General features: G+C 43.9%; 1 protein-coding gene across 1 annotated transcript in view; it reads right to left on the bottom strand.

The window, feature by feature from the left end:
* DNAH7 (dynein axonemal heavy chain 7) overlaps positions 1-12,667 on the bottom strand; it is a 330,067-nt gene that overhangs the window by 8,936 nt on the left and 308,464 nt on the right. Inside the window, exon 60 of the mRNA XM_075610041.1 lies at positions 5,067-5,219. Within this exon, the coding sequence (XP_075466156.1) occupies positions 5,067-5,219 (153 nt within the window). The remainder of the gene's footprint in view (positions 1-5,066; positions 5,220-12,667) is intronic.

Below are 12,667 nucleotides of genomic sequence, written 5' to 3'. Positions count from 1 at the left end.
GACATCTTCATGCTGTGGGTTGGCGGTGAGGAGCAACTGCTGGAATTTATCTCCCACATCAACAACATCTCTTCAACCATATGGTTCACATATGCTTATAGCAAACAGGAGATAACATTTCTGGATACCATGGTGTACAAACTGGATAACATGCTCTGCAGAAGGATCTTCTACATACCGACGGATAGGAATATACTCCTGGATGCTAGGAGCCACCATCCCAAACCACCAAAGAAGGGGCTGCCATACTCCCAGCTACTCAGAGTCCGCAGGATCACAAGTAATCCTATGGAGGTGGAGGACGCCCTTAACAGAATCGCTTTCGTGAAATGGGATACGAGGAGGAAGAAATACTGCTTGCCCTAGCCAAAGCTAGAACACTCACCAGAGAGGTGTTGTTGACGCCACTGGACAGACCACAAAAGGACAAACGATTTAACATTGTGACTACTTATAGCACTGTGTCCAAGTTAATCAAGGACAGTGTGACCAGCAATTGGCATATCCTGGCCAGCGACAAAAAGATTGGCCAGCATTTCTCCAATCCTCCCCTCTTTTGCTACAAGAAAGTTCAGAGTGTGGGAGATCTACTTACACAGTTTGATAGTACAGACAAGCGTGTGGCTGAAGAAAACAGTGGGAGTATTCAAATGTCATACTGTGTCAACTGCCAGTATATGATTGTGGGCAAAACCTTTGCTCACTCACACAATGGTAATTCCATTAAAATCTTGGACTTCCTCAATTGTGAGTCTAAATTTGTGGTATACATTATCAAGTGCCCCTGAGAACTAGTCTATGTGGGCAAAACCACTAGAATTTTAAAGAATTGTATTACCATGCACAGATGAACCATCAGAAAAGCTCTCCTTAGCACAGATGTGGGTGATGATTTGAAACATCTTCCTGTAGCTAGGCATTTCAAAGAGAAAAAACATAGCCTTGCGACCTTCAGGTGTATGCCTATCTTACAAGCACATATCCCCAGTCATGGAGGCGACAGGAATAAACTCCTACTGCAATTAGAAGCGAAGACTATATCATTTGGTGACCATGTCACCAAGGGGTTGGAATGAGGACCTTAATTTGGGTTGCTATCTGTGATTGCCCACATGGATTTGCTTAATGGACTTTTGACTTGTGCCCCACCATTGTTCCTTGTTCATTTGATTACGTCTGTTTCTTTATTCATGGCTCTTGTGTGCCTGGTGTTGCTACTGATGCCCTTTGTGTTCACACATGCCTATCTGTCCATTTTGCCTCTCGTTTTTACAGAGATCAGCCCTCCTCCCTCTACCCCATTGTGTTCCTTTTTATTCACTGTGCACACTACACTGCACCTCACCGGTGGCTAATATGTTATGCAGGCTATGCTTGTGGATGTTTTTCAGCAGGTACTGCTTCCAGCACTTGGACTGTGCTGCATGTTTCACGCATAGTATTGGGAGTTGACCTGACAACGGAGGACTCAGCACTTGATTAGCTGTTGCTTCCCACAGCTGATGCATGCACCACAGAGACAGCTGATCTAAGATGCAGACGGCAGAGTATTACAGACACTGCAGGCAGCACTTGTATTGTGCTGTGTGCTGCTTGTAAAGGAGTGGTGGTTGCCTAGGCAAAGAATGACTCAGCACTTAATTAGCTGTCACATTCCACAGCTGTTGCACACTCCAGAGCCCGGACTGCAGAGACAGCTGATGCAAGATGGCCAACAGAAAGTAGGCGGGACATCAGATGGCTCTAATTAGCATTGTGATTCATTTCACGTGATGGGTGCACAGGGTTTAGGGTACTTAGTAACAGTAAGGCATAGGCTTCACTGCACACCCCCAGGAAGAAAGCTGGGCATCTTCCCACCACGTAGTCGTTCCGTCTCTGCCTCGATTCGACGCGTTTCGCTATAGAACTAGCTTCATCAGGAATCTCAGGATTTGGGCCTCCACCAATCCACTGTCAGGCAGTCTACAAATGGAGTAAGTTCAGACCACAGTCACTCTACCCAAGAGCGTTAGTCCTACCGAAATCTCTCCAAGAACAAACCGGCATATCATCCAGAAAGTCACAAAGAAACCCAGAGTAGCATCCAAGGATCTGCAGGCCACTTTCGCTTTGGCTAATGTGAGTGTTCATGACTCAACTACCAGAAAAAGACTAAACAAGAATGGTGTTCATGGAAGGATAGCCAGGAGGAAACCACTGCTCTCTAAAAAGAACATTGCTGCCCATCTGAAGTCTGCCACAGAGCACATACTGTAGGTGATCCACACAACTTCTGGAACAGTATTTTCTAGACAGACAAGTCAAAGGTAGAACTTTTGGGCCTTAATGAGAGATGTTATGTTTAACGAAAGCCAAACACTTCATTCAAACAGAAGAACCTCATCCCAACCGTCAAGCATGGTGGTGGGAGAGTGATGTTTTGGGGCTGCCTCAGGACCTGGACGGCTTGCCATCATTGACACAATCATGAGTTCTGCATTGTATCAGAAGATTCTAGAGGAAAATGTCAGGCCATCCGTCTGAGAGCTGAAGCGAAAGTGGGTCATGCAGGAAGACAATGATCATAAACATAAAAACAGATATACAAAAGAATGACTGCAGAAGAAGAAATTCCTTATTTTAGAATGGCCTAGTCAAAGTCCGGACCTAACCCCCATTAAAATGTTGTGGCAGGACCTGAAGCGAGCTGTCCATGCAAGGAAACCCTCAAGTGTCTCTAAGTGGAAGCAGTTCTGTAAGGAGGAATTACTGTGTCAATTTCAGGTGTTTAAAAGCCAGAACACTAAAATGCCATTTTATGCACTCGCGTCTTAAAGCGGAACGGTTGGAGGAAATCCCGCGCCATGACATAGGTATTCCAAGGTATATACCGCGTGATTTGTTAAAATAATGACCGCTGCATCTGTAACATTCAAATACTCTTGTGGCCCTTCATAGCATATTCAATATGTGCCTAAGATAGAAAACTTCATATAGCATTAGATACACAAACCAATGTATGAATGTGATGCTGTACTCCACTTCTGTCATTGAGTTATATAAGTGTGGATATAGAAGCATATTTCGGGAGGCGCTCTGCAATATTATAAGTGGATATATCAAAGAGCCACATTTTTCCTCTCTTTGGATTAATTAAAGACACCAGATCTCAACTGACATTAATCACTGTGCTTAAGAAATAAGCATTCAATGTAAGAAATACAAAATGTATCATACGTCTGATGTTGGCATGTATTGGCACAAAAGGAAATTTTGCCTTAGGGCAGGAGCAAGCTTGGTGCATAACCCCTGTGCGTCTATGGGGCTTTAAAGTGATAATAATTTAGGCATCTTTAGATTCTCTCATTCTTCAATGCATAAAAGTCCTTTGCTTTATATTTCCTTTTGTGCATGAGCTTGCAATTAAGGGTTCTTTCACTTGATTAACAAGCATTATTTCATTTGACAAATCTAAAAGCAGAAACCTGCAACTCGACAAAGAAATCTCTTTGCATTATAGTTATGTACCGGAATCTCCATGCTGTAAAATGGGTTGAAAAAAACAGCATCCTATTTATCAAATTCCCGGCGTTGCCCGTGAGTTAAATTTCACGCTCCCTCCTCTCCCCCTATTTCTGTGCTCCCCCTCTTTCTCCATCCCCCCCCTTGAGGGGAGGGACAGTGGACAGGGGGGGGGGGGACAGTGGACAGGAGGGGGGGGGGGGGGGGACAGTGGACAGGACAGGCACCCAGCGTTGCCCGGGCTTAAAATTTCCCGCTCCCTCCTCTCCACTCCCCCTGTCTGTTTCTCCGCTCCCCCCTCTCTCTCCGCTCCTCCCCCCCCCCCATGCGCAGCTCCGGTCCCCACCCTACAGTGTCCCACACACACACACAGTGTCACACACACAAACAGTGAGACACACACAGTGAGACACACACACAGTGTCACACACACTCACACACACAGTGGACAGGAGGAGGGGGGTAGGGAGAGTGGAACGTCCGGCGATCCGAACAGGCGGCTCCCCACCTCCTGTCAGCCTGACTGCGCACCACCACCCCACCTCCCCCCACGCCCATCTCCCTCCCCACGGGGGCAAGCAAGGGATCGCCGTGGGGAAGGGGACCAGAAGGAAGGGCATGTCCCGCGCGGCCACCACTGCCCTGTTCCCCCCCGCATGTCCCACAGCATGTGGCGGCTCACTGCGGGTGGGGAGGAGGGTTGTTGTCACGCTCACCTCGGTCCCCATCCTGCATGACCCCCTGACGGTGTGCTGTATGGGTCTCCCTGTACCCCGCCTCCCATACATGCAGGACCCCCTGATGCTGTGCTGTGAGGGAGACAGCACAGACACTACTCGCATGCTGCTGCTGGCCGGGGCTCGGGTGAGCCTGGTGGATTCCCTGGGGCACGACGCTTTGCACTACAGCAAAGCCACGGGGAACAGCCATGTGCATCGCGTCCTGCAGAGCGTTGCACAGCCAGGGGAGGTGAGCTGTGGGTGGGGGTGATGGGGAGGGAGCCGGTGGGGAGGTGAGCTATGGGAGGCGGCAGGGAGGTGAGCTGCGGGTGAGGGGGGATAATGGGGTGGGGAGCCAGCAGGGAGGTGAGCTGCGGGTAAGGGGGGGTGATGGGGGGAGCCGGCGGGGAGGTGAGCTGGGGGGGTGATGGGGAGGGGAGCCGGCGGTCCAGGCCGCTGGGTGAAGAGGACAGTGAAAGGGTGGTTGTGCGTGTGTGTGAGGCCGAGGGGGAAGGTGAGCTGCGAGTGAGGAGGAGAAGAGAGTGGCACTTGGGTGACGTCATAGAGCCACGCAGGCCAATGAGAAGCAGGCGGGGCAGGGATACGGACCAATCTGATTGGCCAGAGGCTGAGTGACAGACCCACGGACCAATCAGATTCACCACATCTAGTAACAATCTCACAAAATTCAATTTTATATATATATATAGATATATAGATATATTTTTTTGTGCTTGATTATCACAATGCTATTTTTTGTACAATTTTAGTAGCTGTGAGACTTTCATAAATTGCTTTAATTTAACATTTTGAATAAATAATTTGTCTAGTCAGTTTCCGTACCTGCAAAAATGTTAGTCTTGTGAGAAAGTCATTAACATAACTGCCGAGAGGTTTGAGGCTTGGATAAGATTTCTTCATCCACATTCCAGGAATCTTGCCTTTTAGGATGCTAATCGCTACCTCCTCCAGTTCAGAGGACATAACCACCAGCCCCTATATTTAAGAAACAGTATAAAGAAGGAAATTAGATCAATGAAGTATATAGTACAAATAAATTAAATACTACTGTATGTCATGTATTAGCAGCATTGTTGAATGGCTTGCAGGATCAGTACTTCACAGAGCGCCGCATACATTTTAGCAATAGGACCACCTGAACTATTGAACTGATCACACTGCCCCCACTGGGATTACTGCTGTGGATATACAGTTAGGTCCGGAAATATTTGGACACTGACACAATTTTCATAATTTGGGCTCTGTACGCCACCACAATGGATTTGAAATGAAACAACTGAGATGCAATAGATGTGCAGACTTTTAGCTTTAATTCAAAGGGTTGAACAAAAATATCGTATGAAACGTTTAGGAATTGCAACCATTTTTATACACAGTCCCTTTATTTCATGGGCTCAAATGTAATTGGACAAATTAAAACAATCATAAATAAAATGTTCATTTTTAATACTTTGTCGAGAATCCTTTGCAGGCAATGACTGCTTGAAGTCTGGAACGCATGGACATCACTAAACGCTGGGTTTTCTTCTTTGTGGTGCTTTGCCAGGCCTTTACTGAAGCTATCTTCAGTTGTTGTTTGTTTGTGGGTCTTTCTGCCTTAAGTTTTGTCTTCAGCAAGTGAAATGCATGCTCGATCGGGTTGAGATCAGGTGATTGACTTGGCCATTGTAGAATATTCCACTTCCTTACCTTAAAAAACTCCTGGGTTGCTTTCACAGTATGTTTTGGGTCATTGTCCATCTGTAAAGTGATACGCCGTCCAATCAACTTCGCTGAATCTGAGCAGACAATATATCCCTATACACTTCAGAAATCATCCGGCTGCTTCTGTCTTCTGTCACCTCATCAATAAACATTAGTGACCCACTGCCATTGTAAGCCATGCATGCCCATGCCATCGCACTGCCTCCACCATGTTTTAATGTGGTATGCTTTGGACCATGAGCCGTTCCAAGCCATCTCCATACTTTTTTCTTCCCATCATTCTGGTACAGGTTGATCTTCGTTTCATCTGTCCAAAGAATGCTGTTCCAGAACTGGGCTGGCTTTTTTAGATACTGTTTGTCAAAGTCTAATCTGGCCTTTCTATTCTTGAGGCTTATGAATGGTTTGCCCCTTGTGGTGAACCCTCTGTATTTGCTCTCGTGAAATCTTCTCTTTATGGTAGACTTGGATAATGATATGCCTACCTTCTGGAGAGTGTTCTTCACTTGGCTGGATGTTGTGAAGGGGTTTTTCTTTACCAAGGAAAGGATCCCACGATCATCCTCCACTGTTGTCTTCTGTGGACGTCCAGGCCTTTTTGTTTCGCAGAGCTCACCATTGCGTTCTTTTTTTTTTTCTGAGAATGTACCAAACTGTTGATTTGGCCACTCCTAATGTTCCTGCTATCTCTCTGATGGATTTTCTATTTTTTTGCAGCCTAAGGATGCCCTGTTTCACTTGCATTGAGAGCTCCTTTGACCGCATGTTATGGGTTCACAGCAACAGCTTCCAAATGCGAATGCCACACCTGGAATCAACTCCAAACCTTTTACCTGCTTAATTGATGATGAAATAACAAAGGAATAGCCCACACCTGTCCATGAAACAGCTTTTGAGTCAATTGTCCAATTACTTTTGGTCCCTTGAAAAAGAGGGAGCTACTGTACATATTTAAGAGATGTAATTCCTAAACCCTTCCTCCAATTTGGATGTGAATACCCTCAAATTAAAGCTGATAAACTGCACTTTAAGTCCATATTCATTATTTAACTGTAAATTGAATTTATTTTGGTACACAGCCGAAATAACAAAACTTGTATCATTGTCCAATTATTTGCAGACCTAACTGTATATGTGTTTCTATATATAAATAAATGCTTGTGTGTGTGTTTTTGATTTTATGTTAAATTGCATAGTCTCTTAACAAGGTGCATTAATGTTTGTATTGAAGGATTGGTAGATATAGGGACAAATTTACTCTGGCGGTGGAAGGGGGTTGTGTGTGGTGGCTGTTGAATTTCTATTTCACTATTTTTCCATCAAGGATTCCCCAAGTTTATCCCTGTTTAATTTGTATGTCACCTGTTTATTCTTACTTCCCAAATGCATAACCTTACATTTATCTGTATTAAACCTCACCTGCCATTTACCTGCCCAAGTTTCCAGTCTCTCCAAGTACTTCTGGAGAGAAATTACATCCTGCTCTGATTCTACTACCTTACACAATTTAGTGTCATCAGGAAAGATGGAGACTTTGCTCTCGATGCCAACCTCAATGTCATTAATAAATAAGTTAAAAAGCAGGGGTCTCAGTACCGATCCCTGCGGTACTCCACTCCCGACCTTAGCCCAACCTGAAAAGGTTCCATTTATGACAAGTTGAAGTATGTGTCCAAGGTCGGAGAGGCTAGCGGTGTGTGCATATAAGATTGTATCATCCACATACATGTGTATTGAAGCTCCCTTACAAGCTGTAGTAAGATTATTGATGAATATTGAGAAGTGTAGGGTTCCTAAGAACAGAGCCTTGCAGGACACCGCAGGTGATATCCAAGTGGTTGGAGTTGGAGCCAGAGATACACATGTTGGGATCTACATGATAGGTAGGAATTAAACCAGTTTAAAGCATACTTCCCTATTCCAGAGCACTGGAGTTTGTTTAGCCAGAAAACATGATCAACAGTATCAAAAGCCTTTGCAAAATCTAGGAATATTGCACCAGTAATTTGTCACAGTTCGATTGCATACTGGATCTCATTGCAATCTTTTAGGAGGGTAGTTACCGTGGAGTGTTTTGAGCGAAAGCCAGATTGGAATTGGCTAGGGAAATTTGTCTTGGTATAGTAATCGATTAATTGGGAGTGAAAACATGTCCCCATGATTTTGCATAGTATTGGGAGAAGAGAGATCGGCCTGTAGTTTGAGACAGTGTTTTTGTCCCCACTTTTGAAGATTAGGACAACTCTGGCAGTTTTCCAGGTCTTAGGAATATGGCCTGCAGACAGAATAGAGTTGATTAGGGAAGCAAGCGGTTTGGCAATGACTGGGGCATCAAGTCGTAGGAACTTAGATTGCAGTAGGCCAGGTCAACATTGTCTGCTTAGTTTAATTTGAGGAGCACTTGTGTAATATCCTCTTCAGATACTGGGATAAATGAAAAATTGTGGGCAGTGTTGGAAGAGTGTGGGGTTATATGGGTACTCTCAGAATCAGATTCATGTTTGTAGTTCGGATTGCATTTCGCTAATAATTTAGTAGCAAACCCCACAAAGTATTCATTGAATGCATTTGCAATGTCAGTGGGATTTGTCAGAATAATATCTTCAATGATATTACATGGTTGTTGACGGCTAGAAGGCTGGAATATATTTTTGATGACCTTCCAGACGTTAGCTGAATTTGATGTATTCTGGTGAAGATTCTCAGAGTAATATTGTGCTTCTGCCTGTCTTGTTTGCTTTGTGCACATATTGCGCAGGTATTTGTAGTTAAGATCCTTGGTAGTGCTGGTTACTTTGTAGCTTTTCCACAAAGCATCCCTAAGATGGTAGAGCGATATAAGGTCGGTTATAACCCACAGAAGGTGAGCCCCCTCCCCACCCCCCGAACTCTTATTCTGCGTAGTAGAGCATGGGCTTTAAAGAGTTTTAAGAACTCGGATTGGAAATAGTCGAGTGCGGGGTCGGGAATTAAGTCAATTCTGTACCAAGAGCATCTGGTATGATCAGCCAGAAACTGTTGTGGGTTAAAGTTTCGAAATGTTCTAGTGAGGAGAACTTTAGGGCTTGATTGGGGTGGTCTGATTTTCCTTACAAAGTACACTATTGCATAGTCACTGAAAATGTCAGGTAGGATGACAGAGAACTGAATTCTGCTGGGGCTAGAGAGGAGAATCCAGCCTAACAAGACATTTTTAATAGGTTGAGTATCTCCTCTGGTGACTGCTAATACGATTGATATGCCCTCTGAAGACTTGAGGCATATTTATACAATATCTTGGACTTCAGATATAAATAATAGTTTGAGACTTTGATGCATTACCAGTACTTTATTGCTATGTATTTATTTGTATACTATGTATCATCATATCATAATTTCCCCTATCTGGGAAAGAAATGTCTGTCCTCTCCTCCCCCCCCTTTTTTTTAACTTCACCATTGTTTTTAGGTGTACCAGTTGCTTAGCAATAGCCCCATTCACTTCTCTCCCTACATTTTGGAGCCAAGGCTTTGTGTACAGTATTTAAAGGTGGCACAGTGTAGTTGTGATAAATGGAAACAAAAGAAACAGCGCACAACGCCAAATAGTGAAGCAAGTAATGCTATATATTAGTAATTACAGGGTAATAAATCTGCGTACATCAAAACAGTGGAATAGGTGCATTTAGTGTGTTTCACACAAGTTACCACTCAGCAACTGTTGTCAGAAGAGTCTGCAGCTTCCTTCTCTCAGCGGGGGCGCTACGTTGGTTCAGGAGCAGGATTAATGTCCAAAACCCCTCATCCCGCAGTACATCGCTCCCAAGGGGATTTCCCTTTACAGCAACCACGCTCCGTTGCAGGTATTGGTGCTTGGTGGGACCGCTCGCGCTTCCAAGCCGTCTGGTGCAGCTCGTGTGGCTCAGCGAGCAGATCCACTGTACGGGGGTGAGACCTCAGCTCTGCAAGGGTACACTCGGCGTGCCACGTTGGGTTCTGCCTACATACTGATATCCACACGCACATTCCAATAAGTAAACAATGTGTGTAGATGTACATAAAATAAAGTCATCAATATTAAAAACTTCTTGTGTGTTTTTAGAATTAAATGTATTTTTGTCAGGATGTTGGTACTTACAAATACTACACTTACCACAAATATAATTGCTTTTTGGTTTAGGCCCTAACCAGTTCTTTTGTACTGTAGTGTTATTACTTAAAAAAACATCACTAGGTGCTAGCAAATCTTTTTATTATGTATGTAGTTAATAAAGTTGTTGTTTTAAAAGTAATGATTTCATCTTCCCTATCACTTTAACCATTACCTAGTCTAGATGATTGGTCCATTTTTAATTGTTTGACCAATGAGACATCTTTGTTAGGTACTTAAGACCTTTGGGTAATGGCTAAATTATTCCCTGAAGAAGTAGTTTATTCTACGAAACATGTTGGATGATTTTTATCTAGTGCCTTAATATTGCCATTGCCTCCTTTGGCTTCACCCTGCTAGTATTACTCCCGGTGGTAATTTTGGGCATATGAGAGACTTTGACTGCCTCCCTGCCGGTTCCCTCGCTGCTGCGGAGACTGTGACGTTATCACGCAGTATCCCGTGACGGAGCGACAACGTGGCACGCCGAGTGTACCCTTGCAGAGCTGAGGTCTCACCCCCGTACAGTGGATCTGCTCGCTGAGCCACACGAGCTGCACCAGACGGCTTGGAAGCGCGAGCGGTCCCACCAAGCACCAATACCTGCAACGGAGCGTGGTTGCTGTAAAGGGAAATCCCCTTGGGAGCGATGTACTGCGGGATGAGGGGTTTTAGACATTAATCCTGCTCCTGAACCAACGTAGCGCCCCCGCTGAGAGAAGCAAGCTGCAGACTCTTCTGACAACAGTTGCTGAGTGGTAACTTGTGTGAAACACACTAAATGCACCTATTCCACTGTTTTGATGTACGCAGATTTATTACCCTGTAATTACTAATATATAGCATTACTTGCTTCACTATTTGGCGTTGTGCGCTGTTTCTTTTGTTTCCATTTCTTAGAGTGTGGGGGGTGCTGAGCCACCCCCTGTGTTTATAGCAGCAGACGCCTCTACAAATACACGGTTATGTGATATAATTTCTTCATATATACACCCTCACTGTGGTTATTGTGATTTATTTCTTGGTCACTTATTTATGTGGTTTAGTCACTGCACTATATTTATATTCTAAATTTTGGGTTAGATAGTAGCGCACAGTATTTTCTCTGTTTTTTACTGTAGTTGTGATAACCCTGATGAAGGTCCCTCTGACAACCGAAGGGTGTTTCTATTTGCGTTGTGAAGGGCAGGAGTGGGTTCCGATTGATGGAGTTGCAGTGGTGATGTCATCAGCTCAGGACTGGCAAGGGATTGCTTCACACACACTCGCAGAGAGCAGCTATGTGTTTGAAAGCTGCTGTACCCCACCAGAGTATCTCCCCTCCTCCATAACCGGAGTGCAAGCACTATCACCAGGACTGGTTCATTCCTTTTAGGGATTCCCAGTCCGAATAATTTTTAACTTTGTTTTTTCTACTGTTAATTTATATTAAAAGATTCATTTTTATCCACATATTTTTGACTACATTGATCACCCTGGGGGTACATCAGTGAGGGTCAAGACCAATTAAGCACACCCTAAGGGAGATTAGTAATTACATTGAAATACTTTGCATTGCCAGTTACCTTTGGCTTTACGGCTTATCCTGAGGGCACTCCATCCAAGAAGAAAATATCCATGGAGCAATAACATATAGAAGAAAATTAATACCACTTATATGCTTTGAAACAACACAATGGAAATGTGAGTATCCATCTTTATTCATGCTCTATTTCTAAGTATGAACAGAGAGACTGTGCGGTTTGCTTTGTTCTGTTTTTTGTCTCCCTTCCTGTGATGCAGACCTGAAGTAAGGATAAGGCTGAGTGACCATTTATTCTGCATCACTTATATTTCATGCACAAAGCTCAAGATAGCGAAAATGTGAGTGTACAGTAAACATCATAAGTCCTACCGAAAATGTGTGCCATTTATGTTAAACATATTACACTATACAGTATGTTCTTTCTTTTTTCTTGTTTCCGCATATTACCCAGATCCACAACCTACGCCCAAGGGAACCTACGCACGCCCAGCAATTTTCCATAGTTTTTTGTTTTGTTTTTTTTAAGAAACCCAGGTTTTTTAGGCTACAGAACATTGTTCCAATGAAGAGACTTCCTACTTATTTCGTAACATTTTAACACTTGTTTTTGTGTTTTATCACTATTCGATCATCACCATTTAATCACTATAGAGCACAATTTAGTGTTAGCGCTTGTGTATGCTATCTCTTTCACAATATCTTAACTCTGTTAAACTATTCTGTTGATTGAGTGTACCAGGCGAGTAACACTGAAGCTCTCAACTATGTATGTATGAGTTACTTGTTGAAACCAGAACGTGACCTTCCCTCCCCCCGCCGGTGTGTGAGGAACCCTCTGGATTTGACCATGGAGGTACTGAGGTATCCATCCTGCTTTCTGCTTTTTCAAACCAACTTGCAAGATCGTTCTATGGCCCCTATTCAATATCCTGGTTTAAGATCCTTTCCTTCTCAGGGAAGCTGGAAGTCCTGTTCAAATGCATGAGGCCTTAAATTTCCATGACAAGATGACTTTGTAGCATACTGAATAGGGGTCAATTATTTCTATTTTCCAATAAGGGCAATG

Source organism: Ascaphus truei, chromosome 7 (assembly GCF_040206685.1).
Source record: "Ascaphus truei isolate aAscTru1 chromosome 7, aAscTru1.hap1, whole genome shotgun sequence".
Classification (NCBI taxonomy): Eukaryota; Metazoa; Chordata; class Amphibia; order Anura; family Ascaphidae; genus Ascaphus; species Ascaphus truei.
Note: the sequence above shows the minus strand (reverse complement) of the source record. Positions and strands in the feature narration are given on the sequence as shown.